This window comes from Ostrea edulis, chromosome 9 (assembly GCF_947568905.1).
Source record: "Ostrea edulis chromosome 9, xbOstEdul1.1, whole genome shotgun sequence".
Taxonomy (NCBI): domain Eukaryota; kingdom Metazoa; phylum Mollusca; class Bivalvia; order Ostreida; family Ostreidae; genus Ostrea; species Ostrea edulis.
Genome location: NC_079172.1, coordinates 67,303,599 through 67,322,755, shown reverse-complemented (window position 1 = coordinate 67,322,755; position 19,157 = coordinate 67,303,599). Strand labels below are relative to the sequence as shown.

Here is a 19,157-nt window from a genome sequence, read left to right as displayed (position 1 = left end):
ATATAATGGGAGTTTTAAAAAAAAAAATCTCAACTACTACGAGGTACGTTTAAATTCTTTTGTCAAATTTCTCTTTCACTTGCATTTCTGAAAATAGTTTCAATTAATACTTTATCTATTCTTAATTCTTTTGATTTATTTCAAATTTCATCTATATTTCCTTTTTACAAAGACTCCTCTTTGCTGCATTGTACTCTTTCTTAATCACGTGACGTGATGTGTTCTGAAGATGAGATTTAAACCCATTCTTAAGTACTTGTGCCGCGGGAATGTCATGAATTCTTCCCATGGATCAAGTATTTAATATCGGGAATATTTATTCGTCCGGGAAAAAAAAAATCTGCTCTTTTTTTGGAGACATGATGTTTAAATCAGGTATGCACGATTCCAGGGAAAGTCGCGTAAATTATCATGGTAAGACTGTGTTTTTATAATTCTTCGATTTGATTTGAACATATTTTATATTTTCATAATTCTTTGATTTGATTTGAACATATTTTCTTGTCTGGGTGTTATAACAAAATGATTCAGCACAAGTTCTTAAACTTATAATTCTTTGGTCAGGTCTAATCCTTCTATTTATTATGCATATACATTTGCTCTCGAGCTCGCTCCACGTTTGGGATTATTGATTTTTAAATAATGATGGATTTTTGTCATAATTCAGACGAATCACAAAATATGTGCATGTGTTTTCTTCATTTTCAAAACGTGTGTGTGATAGTGCTACAATGACGTTACTCTTTCTTGTTGAAATTTGAAACAATGAATGTTGAAATGGGGTCAAGAGAACTTGGATTATAGGGCACTTCATTTTCGATGGAATCCATGACGTGCTAAAATATCGATCCATTCTCTCATTTGAAACATAAGCGTAATGATTATCAGGAAAAAAAAACATTTTCAAAATTTTGGGCACAAGTCTTCATTCGCAAAAGTAATAGCATGGTACCATCTTCGCTAGCCAGGGGAGGAGTGGACCTTTTACCCTTGGCTAGCGAATATAGACCAGTCACAGAAAAATGAACCTCCTCCTGGGAGGAGGGGGGGGGATTTTAGATGTTCTACTCCTACTCCTATTTGACAGAAATTTCAAGGTTCTCTACAAAATTATAGTGACCTTGAATCAACCTTGACATAAAAGAGAAACTACGACACTCATGTTGTTCTTTGTGTGTGAGATTTGATAGATTTTGAGACATAAAATACATAGTGTAGTGCCATCAATTTTACGCTATATACTTCACTGAAAATTTATATATTATGTATGAAAAATCATTCTGAACTTAGTTTTGCTCGCTAATTATTATGAAATCTAAAGTATGCATTAAAAAACATCCGAACACAAATTTTGTACATGTAAACGATTTTTAAAAGTTTAATCAATAATGGTGCAGAAGTATGACATCTAAATCTTTATAATTGACTTTTTTCTCTAAACTTATAATCCTTTGTAAGAGTGAAACGAAAACCTTGAGTATATAGTGTTCTTACAGTCAAGTAATATCTATGATTGTTCAGGAAAAAATTAAGACACTGAGACCAGGAACTGCAGATACGTGTTAATGATATAAAGGTACTACAAATTGACTCTAGATAATTTTATGAAAGTAGTTTAGGAAAGTGATTATTTTCAATAAATTGAATAGTAAAGATTAGAATATGACTAATTATGGCGGCATTACGCACATAGATAAGAAGAATACATTCTTAATTTGAGCAGATAGCAAAGAAAATATTCCTAACATTCAAACACCTGGCCTGGATTTCTCGGAAAAATCTTAAACTAATTAAGTTTGAGTTTTTTTAATTTGAGCAGTCAAAATTTTAGCAAAATCTCAGACTTAAGTCCAAGTTTCGACTTGAGTTTCTCAGGAACTGCTGGCGATCTACAGGACACATTGGACGAATCTTATAATTTCCGTGAACATAGAACATTTTGTGCGAGTAGCTAGAAAATATCGATATTTATTTTTTCCAAGGGTTGACCTCCCACAAAATAGTTTCAATTGCAACGGAAATATTTTTAAAAATGTAAAAGAATTTCATTGTATAAAAATGACATCTTCAGGTGTGTGTGTGTGTGTGTGTGTGTGTGTGTGTGTGTGTGTTGAGAAACAGGTTCTAAAAAATTCAAAAATTTCCTGTACTACATACATCGTTACAATGCTGTGAAATATAAAATGTCTAATTACTTAATGCACTAACATCAACGCAAGGGATGTCTCAATGAATAAATATATTTTGACAAGTGTTCATATAGAAATAATAACAAATGTTTTGATATGTATCCCCATTCTGGCTCCCATAACCTTTCAACATCTGGTGTACTATGTGTTTCTTGAATACACTATAGAAGCATTTTTATATCTTACCCAATTAAATGCATCCTTGTGCTTTTGATTACTTAATACAAATCCTCTAACATTCATACTTAATATACTTAAACTTTCTACCTTACTAGATATATTTTTGTATGAAATTAAAAAAGAAACCTTATACATATCTATGAATTGCTGAAATAAAGGTGCACACCCTCACACACACTGACACAAACACACACAAAAACACACACTATGAGAAACACATGTTACATTCTCAAGTCTAAATTGTTAGGCATACCTTAAAGCCTAAAGTCAAATGTCACACCTATTTCTGGCAACTCCTCTCTGTTTGTGGTCACCTCATATCTACTTCTTTCACATATTAATTTTTTTGTCAATGTCATCGATGACATCTATTTTATGTCTTTTCCCGTTTTTGTCCATGGCGAATACATGTATGTACCCGTTAAGGTACCATGAACTATCAATCACATGTCCGCGTTGTTCTCAATTTTTTCAGTAATTGTGCATTCATGTTTGTGATGTGATCCACCATAATGAAATTGCTCTTAAGCTTCTCCCTCTTTCCTCACATCATTGTTTAGGAACTTTACAATCACTGGTTTTGGATGTTTTTTGCTGCTGCATGGTATCCGATGTATTGCCAGGATGTCTCGCTGGTCCATGTCTACACCTGCCTTTTCTGTAACTATTGCACTGAATTCCTCTTTTAACTTCTGACCTTGGTGCTCTGACCTATTTAGAATCTTTATATTATTTTTCTGCGAGTACTGTTGGTTAACTGAATAGTTGATTATAAAGTCTGAATATCTTTTTTGCATGTAAAGAAGATTCTCGCTTGTCACAGGAACGATTATAGACAATAATATCAAGTGGAATTATCAAGATAACATATTATTTCAACTCCCCATCAAGTGCTTAGTTGACAAGTTTAGTTCAAGTTTCATTTCATGCTTGCAAAATAAAGTGAACCAAAAATATTGATCGTTGAAGCATTAGCATATATTGGTTGCAAATATAGCAGATGATTTTCATAATTTTAAAGTATGTGCAGCATTGTCAAATATAAGGGAAAGGTCGCTGGGTATTAAGTTTTGTAATAGACCCAGTTTGGAAAAATAATGGCAATTTCAAATGTTTTATATATATATGTATATGTATATATATATATATATATATATATATATATATATATATGTGTGTGTGTGTGTGTGTGTGTATATATATATATATCCTATGTATATGACCTTGTCTGTTCTCTTTAGCGTACAGCCCTAAATCAATATCGTACACCTGCGTCATTTTGTCTAAGTCATTATTATGTTTCGATGTGTATGTAAGTCCCTGTTAAATATCTAAGTATATCTGTAAGATTGTATATTGTATCTTACACACTGATCTCTGTTAGCAGTCTGAGAGAAATGAATAAATGTGAACTTACAGTGTACACAGTAGATAACAGCGACGATTAAAACAACGATCGAGAGACTGTTCACAGAAAATCAGGATCAAGTTGGCACATCGAAAGTCTGTATCGGGGAAATACATGTAGTTTTTCATCTCTATCAATGTCAGGGACTATCAAAAGTGTCTGACAACTCTGTGTACTTTGAGATTTTGTTAGAAAACAGAAGGACATTTATTTGTGACGGGGAAAACCGTCACTACCGCTGAAAGATCATCCCCTTACCCCCGCCCCAAGTGATGGGACCTGACAGATTCCTTTACCGAGTCGGCGCTTAATGGCCTCAAAAGTAGAATACTGACGTCAATGAATTTCCCAAAGTGTCATCGGCAAACGGAATTTGAAAGACAGAAAATTGTTGGTTTGTAAAATAAAGCTTTGGCTGAATTATAAACAACAAATCACAGAAACATGCAATCGACCACTGGACCCAGATCTTTCTTCTTCTTCTTTTCATACCTTTCCAAAAAGTATTCCACCTCGATGTACAATATATGTATGTATCGACGGTTAAACATTTACACTGAGAAGATTTTTCGGTGGTACGCATTTTATTGAGGGAATAAGGGGGGATATCTGTACAAAAGTTTGGTGCCTGTGATCACAGATTCCCGGTTTGATACAGACCGATTGCGTACTCAGAGATGTGAGCGAGTCTTTAATTTCATTAAATGTCATGTGAAGTTGGCGAAGAATTTTAATGATTTCTAATCATGCTGTAATTTTGAAAAAGGGGTATTTTTTTTAATTTTTGTTTTTAATTTTTATTTCAATACTGAAAAACTCAAGACTCCTCTCACACCTCTTATTTGACATTCCTCTAACTTTGTACAGCTTTTATGGAAGCATTTTAGATGTGCATGTGTCTTTCTGGAAGTGATTGGACATTCTTTGAAAAATTTGCATGTACATGATCATGATGTAGTTGAACTTTGTCATTTTTAGTCATGGTACCTACTTTGTGTAACCAACTCTTCTCACAGCTTTTAAAAGTTTAACATTTTTCAGACCTCACATACATTGCAGATGTTATAAAATCATTGAAGATATACATGTGACATTTTGAAAATGCTTCCATGTTTTAAAAATTCTACATATGATAAATATATTTTTTTCCAGTATATTTTGTACTGCTGTCTCTATGATAGATAACATATTTCAGAGCAACCTGGTCATTTCTGTTCTTGAATCAATTTTTTTATTGATCTTTTGATGAAATGACACTGGATTAATAAGGTATACATAGTGACATAAGATAAGCAAGGGTAAAAAATTGTGCAAATAGAAGAAGAAGAAGAGAAAATAATTTTCTCATTTTTTTTCTTTCACAAGAAATTTGATATCAAATCTAAAATAGCTCAAATATCAGGCAAATTATCTGTTACTTTTGCAAATATAGACTAATTCTCCGGGTTTTGAAAACACATCTTGTCCTATTTTATTTTATTCTGCTGGAGACATACATGTAAGTTATAATTCTGATTGAGGAAATAAAGTAATATTTTACTACACCGCTGAATCCACCGCAGAATATAGTCCCCTCTAATTCCAGTTCCCAGTGCTAAATGTCACTACTGTACGCAAGACAGAATAATGATGTGGCCCCATTACCCAATTAATGTTTTAAACTGCCAAAAAATACATGCACATCTGGTGCATAATCCTTGCTTATTTTCCTAGCTTGTCTAAATATTGTGATAAGAAATCATCCTTAATGCAAACAATACTTATTTTCAAGTAAAATTTTCGGCCATTATTACACTCTTAATTAAGTTCATTCGTGTATACATAATTTAGATCATGAAATTGGTGGATATTTATAGTGTATGGCAGCATCTGTAGGGCATTAAAATTATCTATATTCAGATAAGGATACGGTGTTTCTTACAAACTTTTATATCTCAATAAAAATATCTACATGACCTGTGTGTCACAATGACTTGTATAACTCTTTATTTAGACTTTTTTCAATACCTCTATAATGCTTGACATTCCCCTGAAACTTAGTGTACCTACATACGCAGGGGGCGGATCCAGAAAACTGATACATATTTTAAATTTCTTTGAATAGCAAGCATTTATTCTTAAAGGTCAAGTACGGTGATTTTCCTAAAACTTGAGTTTTATACAGAAAAATGTCTGTCGTACACTTATGAATTAATTTCCATGGCAATTTTGATAAAAATCATTTAGCGTAAATTACACGGCGCTATCAAACTTTTACCTGAGCGATCGATAAATGTGTTGTGACGTGAGTTATCGCTCGTAGCTTATGACGTCATCTGAGACAACTTTCGATTGCATTGATGGCTTTGATAGTGTTTACATTGAAAAGTCCTGCATTTATGGTACAATGCGCTGCTTTGAACTGCAATGTGAAATCGGGATAGGGATTAAGTATGTTTCTTTTCCCAAAAGACCCTAAATTTCGAAGAATTTGGACACTGAAACTGACAAGAGGCCCAGGGGCCTTATAGGTCACCTGAGTATCATGTAACAACCTTCCAATGTTTGAATTAGGTTTGTGTTTAAATATAAGAATTTTACTTTTGGATGGAAGAAACATTGAATAGCTATGTGGTCAGCCCCGCCTTTGCACCAGAACCCCTGACCCAGGGGCCATAAATTTCAGTTTTGAAAGAAGCATCCTTGATCATCATTATCATACTATTAGTTTGTCTACTTAATACCCAGCAGCAGAGGAGAATATTTTCAAAGAAATAAAATGCATTTTCACTATATGATCAATAGGGCCCCACCTTAATACCAGAACCCCTGACCCAGGGGCCATGAATTTCACAATTTTGAAAGAGGCATCCTTGCTCATCATAACCATGCTATTGGTTTGTCTACTTAATACCCAAGGACAGAGAAGAAGATTTTCAAAGAAATAATGCATTTTCACTATATGACTTATAGAGCCCCACCCTAGCACCAGAACCCCTGATCCAGGGGCCATGAATTTCACAATTTTTAACAAGAGGTACTGTGAGCAATGCTCACTAAGAATACTCCCCGCTTACCCCAATCTCCCAAAGGGTGTTGGTAATAGGTATAAACTACCTCTTTTCTGAGTGTTGCTACTTCGATGTCCAGTGCGCATGACCTTTGGCCCCAAAATCGATAGGGATCATCTTCATCCCATGGGTAGTCCATATATATGATATGGTGACTGTAGGTGGAAAGGATAACGCTTTAGAGCCCGGAAACCATATTGCTACTTCAATGTCCAGTGCGCTTGACCTTTGACCTTTTGACCCCAAAATCGATAGGGAACATCTTCATCCCATGGGTAGTCCATATATATGATATAGTGACGGTAGGTGGAAAGGATAATGCTTTAGAGCCCGGAAACCATTGCGTATACAGACGGACGGACGGACAGACGGACAACCCGATTCCAGTATACCCCCCCCACAACTTGTTGCGGGGGGTATAAAGAGGCATCCTTGCTCATCATTACCATGCTATTAGTTTGTCTACTTAATACCCAGAGACAGAGAAGATTTTCAAAGAATTTCTACACTTTCACTATATGACCAATAGAGCCCCACCCTGACACAAGAACCCCTGCCCCAGGGGCCATGAATTTCACAATTTTGGTAGAGGGCTCAACGCTCATTATAATTATGCCCACAGTTTGGCTTCTTGATGTCCAGGAGTAAAGAAGAAGATTTTTTAAAATTACACTCATTTTGATGGTTTTTGCCCCACCCCTCAGGCCCCAGGGGGGCAGGGACCACGAATTTCACAATTTTTGTTCCCCTCCACCCACAGATGCTATATGCCAAAATTGGTTGAAATTGGTTCAGGGGTTTCAGAGAAGAAGCTGAAAATGTTCAAATGTTAACGCACGACGCACGTCGCACGACGCACGACGACGGACAAAAACAGATAGCAATAGGTCACCTGAATGAATTCAGGTGACCTAAAAAGAGACACTGAGATTTGTGACAAGCCACGAGGATCAGTGAGCGACACTTTTTGATTAACGAGGATCAGATTCCCATCAACCCTGACGCATCATCCTTGTTTGACTCCAAACAAAGTGCAAAGTGATATCGACTGGGCATCCTACAAAACAAGTGGAGGGATGTATTTCAATTATAAAAAGTTCGACCCAAAAAGGGGGATACAATCCATCCCTCTCTACATCCACCACTGAATGCATTGTATTCATTGGATTTGTGATTGCACATAAAAATTAATGTCACCCATTACCTAGTTCGAATTCATTTTATTTCATTTATTAAATGAAATATCTTTCAAATATTGTCGTACTCATACTATATTTATTTAAGGGACTCATCGTTCCATTTTTTCACTATATATATTTTGAAAAAATAAAATATAGTAAAAATGGAAATGAACTCAAATTAAAAAAAAACCATTTTGATAAAACCTTATTTATTGCGAGGTCAGTCCAATTTCCAAAGCTTTTTTTTTTTCCAAGTTCATTATGCAAACAAGTACAAGTTTTTCCTTTTCCTAATATGCTTTTAAGTAATTAATCCAATGAATCATTAAGGCAAAATTTCACACCTCAACATGCTACAATTTGTTAACTTTGTCACTGGTATTAAACTGATGATAGTAACGATCGTAACTATCATCCCAAGATGGCGGAAGGAAATTCCAGAAAGACCACGTTTACTTATTATATCTATTTGTATTGTTTATTTGCGAATGATATGTAGGCAAGAAATATCATACACTAGCAACAATTACGATCAGGTGTTATTTTATCTTTTATACGGCTCATATGAACGGCAAAATTCGTCGTTGAAAAAACAGCGAGGATGATAGTAACGAAATGAATGATGATAGTAACGTAAGAACTTTCGTTACTATCATCCTCGCTGTTTTTCAACGACGAATTTTGCCGTTCATATGAGCCGTATAAAAGATAAAATAACACCTGATCGTAATTGTTGCTAGTGTATGATATTTCTTACCTACATATCATTCGCAAATAAACAATACAAATAGATATAATAAGTAAACGTGGTCTTTCCGGAATTTCCTTCCGCCATCTTGGGATGATAGTTACGATCGTTACTATCATCAGTTTAATACCAGTGTTTGTGCCGTATAATATTTCTAATAGGCCTAATTTACATTTCATGATATTGTATCTACATGTAGATGTTTTAAAAGGGGGGGAGGGTTACAAATAACGTTGTGCACAATAAGTTTTTTCTTTTGTCTTTTGTTATTCTTTTTTCAAAAAGGCATTTTTCAATTAAATATATATAAACTATATATAAATCTATAAATACACTATCTAGCTAAACACATTTGAATCTGAATCTGATCAATCTCATACTAGTAAATCCCATTAAAAAATACAAAAGGTGAGAGTCAATCTAGTTAAAATCAGATCCTAAAATACGCTCACAATCGCTACAATTGAGTATACGACGAGTATCTATGAAGTCTGATTTTGATTATCCTAGATTGTGTAAAATACAAAGGTTCTCTTTTGATAGAACATTTTTTTTTCCAATATCATTCCCATTTTCTATGGACCGGCCCGGTAAAAAATTTCTAACTGAGATTCCGATGAGATATTTGTCGAACATATGCATATAAATTTTACTATCTGATGGTTTCGCCGAAACGGGTGCATGTACAAACATTATAAAGGTTGAATCCCTTAACTCAAGTGTATCTACGGTATTTCACCGTCACTATCCACGGTGTTGCTAAAACTGGCAATTTCTCACAGAAATTAAAACGATGAGATACAAGCGTAAACAACCACAATTGTCTCAAATGACGTAATAAGAAAGGGCGACAATTCCTTCATTCGTTTCTATAAACAACGATTTTTGAAATAGGTATTTTGCGCATTTACCTGGATTAAAAAAAAAAATAAACACATCAATAAACTTTTCAAAAGGGTTTTCAATGAATTATAAACTTTATTTTCAAATCTATTTTTATTTCACTTGACCTTTAAATGCGTTTTATCTACGAAATTATTCAGATGCAATAGAATAGACATTCCCACTTTGTATATTAGTAACATCAAGGACGCTTACCATTGTGTTTTTTGTGCCCTAAATGCAAAGCTACCAGCAGGGGTGTCGGGTGTCGGGAAGTATTTGACATTGGGGAGGCGATTTAACATTTTAAATAAATATTTTCAAAATATTGCGTTTAGCATGATTAATTTATATGAACCGATAAATTCAATACAGGTGATACATTAAGATTTGTTTCTTTTTAAATATCAGAGTAAATTTTAAAATAATAATATTTTGATATAATTTACCTTGTCATAATCACTGTGTAGAAATGGACCAGGGTAAAGTAGTTGTCCTAGTCCAAGATGGCGACAGGCGAATACGCTTCAAACTTTCCTCTTTAAGATATTGATGTTTTCTGTCTAAATTTATTCTGTACCAATAGGTAGTGTTGGTTCTAAATGGCTATCTGGAGGTTTTATTTTAATTGGGCGTATTTAACTCGAAGATTTGCTACAGATTAGGGTAAAGTTTTTGGAATGTTAACACACGATTAGCGTGAAGTTTTTTCGCGATTAGGGTAAAGTTATTAATTGTACATTCAGATATGCAATGTTTTTATTCTATCCTTCGTTTTATAATTGATATAGAACTGTAAAAGCTTTTAAAGGAAGTCAAGCTGCGTGTAATTATAAAATTTGAGTAATTTTTGACGTCATATCATATTTTCTATTTCACGTCCGTTATTTTTGTCATATGGAGAATATAATATATTTATTTAATAATCCGTCGTGAAATTGAGGTTTCCCTTGGTGTACAGTATTACAGGTACAGGTAAATTCTCTGTGAATGTCACCGACATTAAATGCGTTTTCCAGGAGGACATTAGAGATCACAAACAAATAAATATGCGTATCTTGCAGATTTGTAACAACTCCAGCGGTATCTCAGTGATGTCTGAGAGCATTCGCTTCGTAGCCAGTAGGGCGTGAGTTCACTCCCCGCTCGTGGGATGGCCGCATCAAACCTATAAGTCAGGGATTGCTCCTGCGCCAAAATCACGGATCTTTTGGATATTACCTTAAAATCGGAGGTCCCGTGTAGCGACAGGTGTTGGCACATTAAAGAATCCTCACTGCTACGGCTGCAAGCGCTCAATATAGGTCTAAATATTATGTGGTACTTCACCTACAACTGGTGGCGTTTCAATAGGAGTGAAAAATAATTCTCGATGGGACATAAAACAAACAAACAACCAAAATGAAAATGTTGTCAGTATATATCATCAAATGTGGTCCCATGTTGGGAATGATTTCTGTAAGCTAGACTAGTTGAATTGGCATGGGTGTCGGAACAAGGGGAGGGTGGGGGCTTAATCGTCACCAAGAATTTCCTCAAAACATACATGTTTCAGCCGAAGGTGTCCTGATCAACAAAGCCAGCCATTTCTAATATACTTTTGACGCCTATGCTTTGCATAGTCTAATTTCATTTAATCAATTTCAAAGAAGTTAAGTTTTATTATTACTATTTATGTATTTATTTATTGAATTTTCGCAATTTGTAACTTTGTTTTTCGTATTCAGCATTGTTTTTATTCAAACTCGGAAGGTCTGTAATATAATTTAGTTTGTATATCCGTTATGTTTCTAACTATTTAGAATGTAGCAGTTCCACGAATAATTCAATTACGAGGACTGACAAATTACTACATGTAGTCACCTAACATTGTTACTGGGTCCGATGGAAACTTAATTGTTTTTCAAAAGGGCGAATCGAAGCAAGTACCCCAACCGACGACTTATGTTAACCACAAAGTAGTGTGTTCTGCTTTGAGGAAGGCGGATAATTTCACCATTCTTGTAAAGTTGAGGATCGTATTACTATGTATTTATACCATTACCTTCACTTTGGTTTTTATCATATGACACAGTCCCTCTAAAACACCCATGGGGCGCCCTGTACACAACAGACCAGAAGTCATGAATGGTATCGGTATACCGTATATCTAGAATTTAACGTCCCTCTCGAGATTTTTTTACTGATATTTAGGAGAAATAACCATGTCAAGATGATGAACATCTATTTTCGGAAAACCTCTAAAATCACCCCCTCCCCTCTATTCAAACACGTCTACTCGTTTTTGCAAAATGTTCTTCATCCTCGTTTTCGTCAGTTGTTTACAGTTTTTCTTCGATTCTGTTTCACATCTTGAGGATTTCAGGTTCAAAGTGTTAATGTTTTCTATGATACATTGATCTATAGCTGTTTGAAAGTATATATTTTCCCGCAACAAAATTAACTTTACACTGTTTTTCAGACGCAGTTTGTTTAAATATGTAAGATATATCATAAGGGTCTGCTTGAGTTTGCCACTGTGTTCTTAAAAAGGAAGAATTTAATTCTTTTGATGTTTTTGACATTTTTTTTTCTAGAAATGTTTTTCGTCTCCTCAGTATGAAGAGTTCGTATGATTTCCGAATTAGGTTTAAATTTTGAATTGCAGTAACATTATCAAATAGTTCATATCGGCCTGGATAGCACCTAACTTGTAAGGGTCCCAGGTTCGATACCCGATTGTTCCAAAGATGAACACAAAAGTAAGACATTAGGACAGATATTGAAACAACCAATTAATTCAACAATTTACTCATCTACTAAGTTATTTCTGTAGGCGTTACCCTAGTCATTAAGATTGATCAAGTTTCCTTCACCCTAGTCGTAAATTTGCTTTACCCTAATCATGGTCGAATTTTAAAACCGCTATATCGCTGTGCTAGGCGCTGATCATGCAAATTTTATTGAATATTTACCTTCTATTATTTAGACTATTACAACATTAACCATCACTTTTGCAATATATACTTCATATATTTGTATATTAGGTGCAAAATAATGCAAGCGTACTTGCCTGTCGCCATCTTGGACTAGGGTAACGTACTTTACCCTGGTCCGTTTCTACAGCGATGATGTAACCATGTATAAAATCAAGAGGGGTTGAAAGAACGCAGTATTGAAATATTACAAATCCTCTGTTTTGTACATGTGGACGTTTTAACGAAGATGTATATCATTTCTTTTTCGCTTGTAAAAATTACTCTAGAGCTAGAAATAATCTTTTTAATCGCCTTTTTATGCTTGACTTGGTCAATAATGATACAAAATTGTTATTATGCGGTGATGTTAATTTGCCTCTACAAACTAATATAGATATTTTTTCAGCTGTTCATAGATTCATAGAAGATACTTGTAGATTCATTGTACATTTTACCTGTTAATCTTGCATGACATATTGTAATTTTAGGAGATGGATTTGTAACTTGTTAGAACTTGTTCCCAATCCTTTTGATTTCATCAATAAAATATGTTATTGTGGGTTGTTGTTTTTTTAAATAAAGGGTTTATTAATACTTGTTGTAATCCTCCATTTGAAACGTAAGAATATGTGTCAAAAGGTATATATATCCAAAAACAACAACAACAAAAAACTCAACAAGTTGTTTTAGACAGCGATTTTAAATAATTTTCAGTATTTTTCTTTAATTCAGATGCCTATACCTTGTAATAATTTTAGATCATTTTTAAAGACTTTGTTTTTTCTGCTATGACGTATTGATTGAGCCTTTTAAACTTCCGTGCTTCCTTCGCAGAAAACTTCTTTTTGCTGATAACTTTGGTTCGTGAATTTGCCAAAAACTACCATTTCGTTCATACGAAAATACGTTGATGAAAACAATACCTTGACTTTCAATTTAATTCGTGGTCTTGTCCAAATCAAGAGAGGTGGGAATAATTATTCAACAAAACAAAAACGACAGTACGTTACGATGTTTATTTTATTCCAGATCACTATTTACATTGTGTTTCTATGGGTTTGTAGCCTTTGTATTTTATTGTAACTACATGTATTTACATTGTTAGGATAAGATTTATTTCGCAACCAAATGTTTACGTTGAAAGCACATACTAAAACAATGTAGTTTCAAATATTGAACTTTGATAATCAAAATCTGTCAATGTGAAAAAGTTGACAGAATCAAATCAATATTGAATTTATTGTATTGAAAAAAAAGTCAATATCTATAACAACTGCTTACTAGTTGTAAGATTCTCCAACAAATCAAGAGAAAAAACTGTTTTTCCATCTGCATGTTTTGAAATTTGGAATCGTGTAGTCCTTTCCTGCGCAGATTGACAGTATTCGTGTTTCTTCGAGAAATTTAAGTAACTGGTGTAATCGGTTGTTTGGATATTTGAATTGTTATTATATGTAAATTTGCGCATTGTTACTTCAATCAACAAACAGGGACAGTAGCCGACACAGCGACTTCACGACTAATTCAAATACTTGTACATTTTGACTTCACCGTCTCCACAAAGCCAGATATTATTGTCATTGTCTGTACACAGTCCGTATTCACGAGATATTCCATGATCCCTGGTCAGTAGGACGGTGATAAACTCTCCGTTCTGATCAATCATGTGGACGCTGTCAACATTGCCAGCAGTGACTACCACTAGGATCCGCCCGTGGACGTCGGTACAGATTCCATAAGGACTGAATTTTGATTCGTCCTGACGACCTCTGTAGGAGAACCGGTGATTTCCGTCCCTGTCCACCACCACCACGGCTTTATTGGGGATACCGTCTGACGTGCAGATGTCGCCGTTCACGTTTTCTGTTATATATGTAGGAAATCTATAAAGAGGCTGACCCTGGGCGTCGTACTGACTCTGCCACAGCTCACGACCCTCCTTGTTGTATCGGACCACTCTCCCGTCACCAAACATCATCCCCACCAGTATGTCGCCGGTCCTGTGGGAGGAGTACACACTGCGGGGCCTCCAGTTTCCCGTGGTTGTGATTACAGTTGTGGTCTTCCTGTCTGATGTGTATTTCTTGATGCTTTTGTTTGATTCGTCGATGTACAACAAATCACCATCGTGAGTTACAGCGTGATAACCGTACAATGAGGACGAATCTGTTTTAATCTCGTCCAGTTTGTTTCCAGTCTTGTCCATGAGCATGATCTGGCATTTGTCATCTCCAACCCAAACTTTGTCTACCGATACACAGGAAATCTGACGTAAATTTCTAGAGGGTACATCGAATTCGAGACTTTTTACAGGAGAACTTATAGAAATATCTTTTGACACGTTTAGTGTTATTGAAATTTGATGTTTTGGTTTTTCATACACAGATTTCTTTGGCATACTTAGTTTTCCAAACAGCTTCATGACCCCGTCCTTGTTGATGATTTCTGGTTGGTGCTGAGGATCTTCTAGGCTTGGTAATTCAGGATCTGTAACTTCAGACTGGAGTATTTCATTTCGCAGCGCTAGCTTCTCGTACGGTCGTTTTTCTTCATCTTCAAACCCGTCGATGAAATCTTCATAGTTGGATATAAAACGAGATATAATGGCTGTTTGATTTTCGAATTCCTCATCCAGGGATTTGTCGCTGATATCAAGATCTCCGAGTTTCTCCTGGAGAATGGTGTCTACTAAATCCTTAATCTATTTTGCATCTTCTCGCAGTCGTCTCCTTATGTCGGTTCTTTTCTCCTTGGACTTTGTTCTCTGATCAGATAATTTCTTTAAGCGGTCACGCAGCTTTGGGAGTATATTCTTCTTCGCGTTTTGAATCTTGTCTCTGCAGGGTTTCTCGGTGTCTTCCAATGTGTCGTCAATGTTTCTGAATGTGTGACCTTTATGGTTTTCTTTCATACACCTGATGCAGATCGGAAGCTTGCATTCCTGACACGCCATGTCATAAGAGAATTCTGGATGAATGTGACAGGATTCGGTGTTTGGAGATGTCGTCTGCCTCTCCTGGTAGGGGACGATGACGTGGGATCTGGTGGCGTTGCTCTTGGTGTGACGGTCTCGGCATACCTGACACAGGTTGTCGGTACATGTGTTACAGTAATATTCAGCGTTCGCCTCACACTGTGTACACTCCACATAGTGCTGGGCAAACTTTATGTCTCGTCTGGACATCTGTAGATTGTAGACCAAACATAAATAATCAGAATTTAAAAACAAGGAGGGGGGGGGGGGAGTTCTAAATCTAGTACGATATCTTTAAAAGTGGTTTTTAGCTCACCTGAGCTGAAAGCTCAAGTGAGCTTTTCTGATCGCTTTTTGTCCGTCGTCTGTCTGTCTGTCTGTTAAACATTTACATTTTCAACTTCTTCTCCAAAACCACTGGGCCAATTTTAACCAATGTTGGCACAAATCATCCTTGGGTGAAGGGGATTCAAAATTGTTTAAATGAGGGCCAACCCCCTTATCCAAGGGGAGATAATAGCAAATCAGTAAAAATACACTGAATATTTTTAAAAATCTTCTTCTCCAGAACCAGTAAGCCAATTTCATTCAAACTTAATGCAAATCATCCTTAGTTGAAGGGAATTCAGAATTGTTCAAATTAAGGGCCAGGTTCTGTTCAAAGGGGAGATAATCACAAAAGTGTAAAAATAGGGTGGGGTCATTTAAAAATCTTCTTCTCATGAACCACTATACCAGTATAGTTGAAATTTACGTGGAAGTTTGCTGACATAATGGAGATTCAAGTTTGTTCATATCATGGCCCCCAGGGGTCGGATGGCGCCACAATAGGGGAAACCATATTTTATATGTATTTATATCGGAAAAATCTTTTAAAATCTTCTTCTCAAGAACCATTGAGCCAGAAGAGTTCAAATTTACATGGAAGCTTCCTGACATAATGCAGATTCAAGTTTGTTCATATCATGGCCCCTGGGGGTCGGGTGGGGCCACACTAGGGGAAACCACATTTTATATGTATTTCTATAGGAAAAATCTTCTTCTCAAGAACCATTGAGCCAGAAGAGTTCAAATTTACATCGAAGTTTCCTGACATAGTTCAGATTCAAGTTTGAAGCTTTATGACATAGTTCAAATTCAAGTTTGTTGAAATTATGGCCCCCAGGGTGTCAGGTTTTGCCACAATAAGGGAAACCGTATTTCATATGTGTAAATATATGATAAATTTTTAACAATCTTCTTCTCAAGAACTACTGTGCCAAAAAAGTTGAAATATACATGGAACCTTTATGACATAGTGCAGTTTCAAGTTTGTTCAAATCATGATCTCCGGGGGTCAGGTATGTCCACAATAGGGGAAACCGTTTTTCATATGTGTTAATGTAAGATAATTAATCTTTAAAAATCTTCTTCTCAAAAACCATTGTGCCAGAAAAGTTGAAATTTACATGGAACTTTTATGACATAGTGCAGATTCAAGTTTGTTCAAATCATGGCTCCCGGGGGTCGGGTTGGGTCCACAATAGGGGAAACTGTATTTCATATGTCTTAATATAGGAAATCTTCTTCTCAAGAACGACTGTGCCAGAAAAGTTGAAATTTACATGGAAGCTTTATGACATAGTTTAGATTCAAGTTTTTCAAATCATGGCCCCCGGGGGTCAGGTGTTGCTACAATAGGGGAAACCGTATTTCAAGTGTGTTAATATAAGAAAAATCTTCTTCTCAAGAACCACAGTCACTGTGCCAGGAAAGTTGAGATTCACAAGGAAGCTTTATGATAATCTTCAGATTTACTTAAGTGACTCAGGTGAGCGATGTGGCCCATGGGCCTCTTGTTTTTTTTAAATTTTTACCGATAGACAGAGGACTGTGTATGTAAATGTGCTTAGCTTGTTACCAAAAAATAAAACAAAACTAGGATAACCGAAACAAGTTTCCACTTGCAAAGTACATATTAAAACGAAAGTAGAAAAATTCAAGTTATTGAATCAAAATTCAATATTTTATCACTCAGGAATTGTTGCTGTCAAAGTGGAAACTGTTGTTGAAAATTACTATCTTATGAACTCTTCCTGAAATTTTATACGGCACGTATCTAAAGCTAAACCATTTCTAATATTTCATTTCCTCAGCCACTATATAGGCCTATTTAAACATTTGAAGGGGATTCTTAATTGAAATAAATTTACCAGTAGTTATAAAACATACCTGCTTAGATACAAAGTGTAAACATTAAGCTACAGTCGATGAAGCTGTCGTAAATCTGGGTACATACACGTAAACGGATGGGAAATCGGTCGAGGTGAAAATCTATGGAGCGCCGCCTGTGTAACAACATTATAAGCACGACATCGATCACAATGTCTTTTCAATATCTACAAAGAAAACAAGAAACGTAAGATTTATAAACATCGCATGTATTGAAAAAAAAACAAACCAAAAAACAAAAACAAAAAAAACACCACAAAACATTTGTTTTTAACATAAGCACAAAAAAGTACATAGTCGGTTAAAAAGCTCTACAGAGCTTGTGTTTGATATGTTGAATGTATATAGTGCCGACTTTAAATAAAATTTACTTTACTTTACTTTTCAGGGTGATGTAAGGTGAAATGGGCGAATAAAAATAGATAATGTAAGCCCCCCCCCCCCTCGATTTGTGATCGTTGTTTCTATTTTGTTGGGTTTTTCCGATATTGAACATGATACAGCAGCGTGTGTCTCTAACATCTTAGAAATTGTACAAGAACTAGTTAACTAGTTGTGTGTGTTTGGGAAAAAATGCTTGTGTATGTAATGTGTGACTGTATATATAAATGCTCGCTGCCTATGTTTACTTGTACTATATAATTTCCTATTTCTCGATCAATGTAATTTCTGTGTAATTTTCTATTTGTTCTATATTATTTTCTATTTGTACTATATCATTTTTTATTTGTACATGTACTATATTATTTTCATTTTGTGCAATACTATTTTCTATTTGTACATGTACTATATTATTTTCATTTTGTGCAATACTATTTTCTATTTGTACATGTACTATATTATTTTCATTTTGTGCAATATTATTTTCTATTTGTTGTGTATTATTTTCTATTTGTACATCATTTTCTATTTGTATTATTTCATTTGTACTATATACTTTTCTATTTGTAGTAAATTATTTTCTTTTTGTAGTATATATTTTGTTTCACAATCTGATTGAGTGTGTATTGGTTAACGTCCCTCTCGAGAATGTTTCACTCATAGGGGGTCGTCACCATTGCCGGTGAAGGGCTGTATCGTCCCGCAAAAACCGAGATCCCGTGTCACACCAGGTGTGGCACGATCTAAAGATCCCTCCCTGCTCAATGGCCATATATAAGCGTCGAGCATAGGCCTAAATTTTGCAGCCCTTCACTGGCAGTGGTGACGTCTGGACATGCTGAGTGAAATATTCTCGAGAGGGACGTTAAACAGCATCCAATCAATCAATCAATCAATGCAACGCGTCATCTGATTGGTCTAGACAGTCACGTGCCAGCTGGGATGATAAAACTTCATATCTCCCTCTCAAACATCATATATCTCCCCCATCATATT

General features: G+C 35.3%; 2 protein-coding genes across 2 annotated transcripts; both read right to left on the bottom strand.

Moving 5' to 3' along the window:
• Window positions 1–13,597: 13,597 nt before the first annotated feature.
• On the bottom strand, window positions 13,598–17,899 carry LOC125658581 (uncharacterized). Its single transcript, XM_048889863.2, has 2 exons — window positions 17,781–17,899; window positions 13,598–15,779 (listed from the first exon to the last, which is right to left on the bottom strand). The coding sequence occupies exon 2, from the start codon at window positions 15,015–15,017 to the stop codon at window positions 14,115–14,117; it is 903 nt and encodes a 300-aa protein (XP_048745820.2). The 5' UTR covers window positions 15,018–15,779; window positions 17,781–17,899; the 3' UTR covers window positions 13,598–14,114.
• Window positions 15,297–15,779, bottom strand: LOC130050594 (transcription intermediary factor 1-beta-like). Its single transcript, XM_056150833.1, has one exon. The coding sequence runs from the start codon at window positions 15,777–15,779 to the stop codon at window positions 15,297–15,299; it is 483 nt and encodes a 160-aa protein (XP_056006808.1).
• Window positions 17,900–19,157: the final 1,258 nt, after the last annotated feature.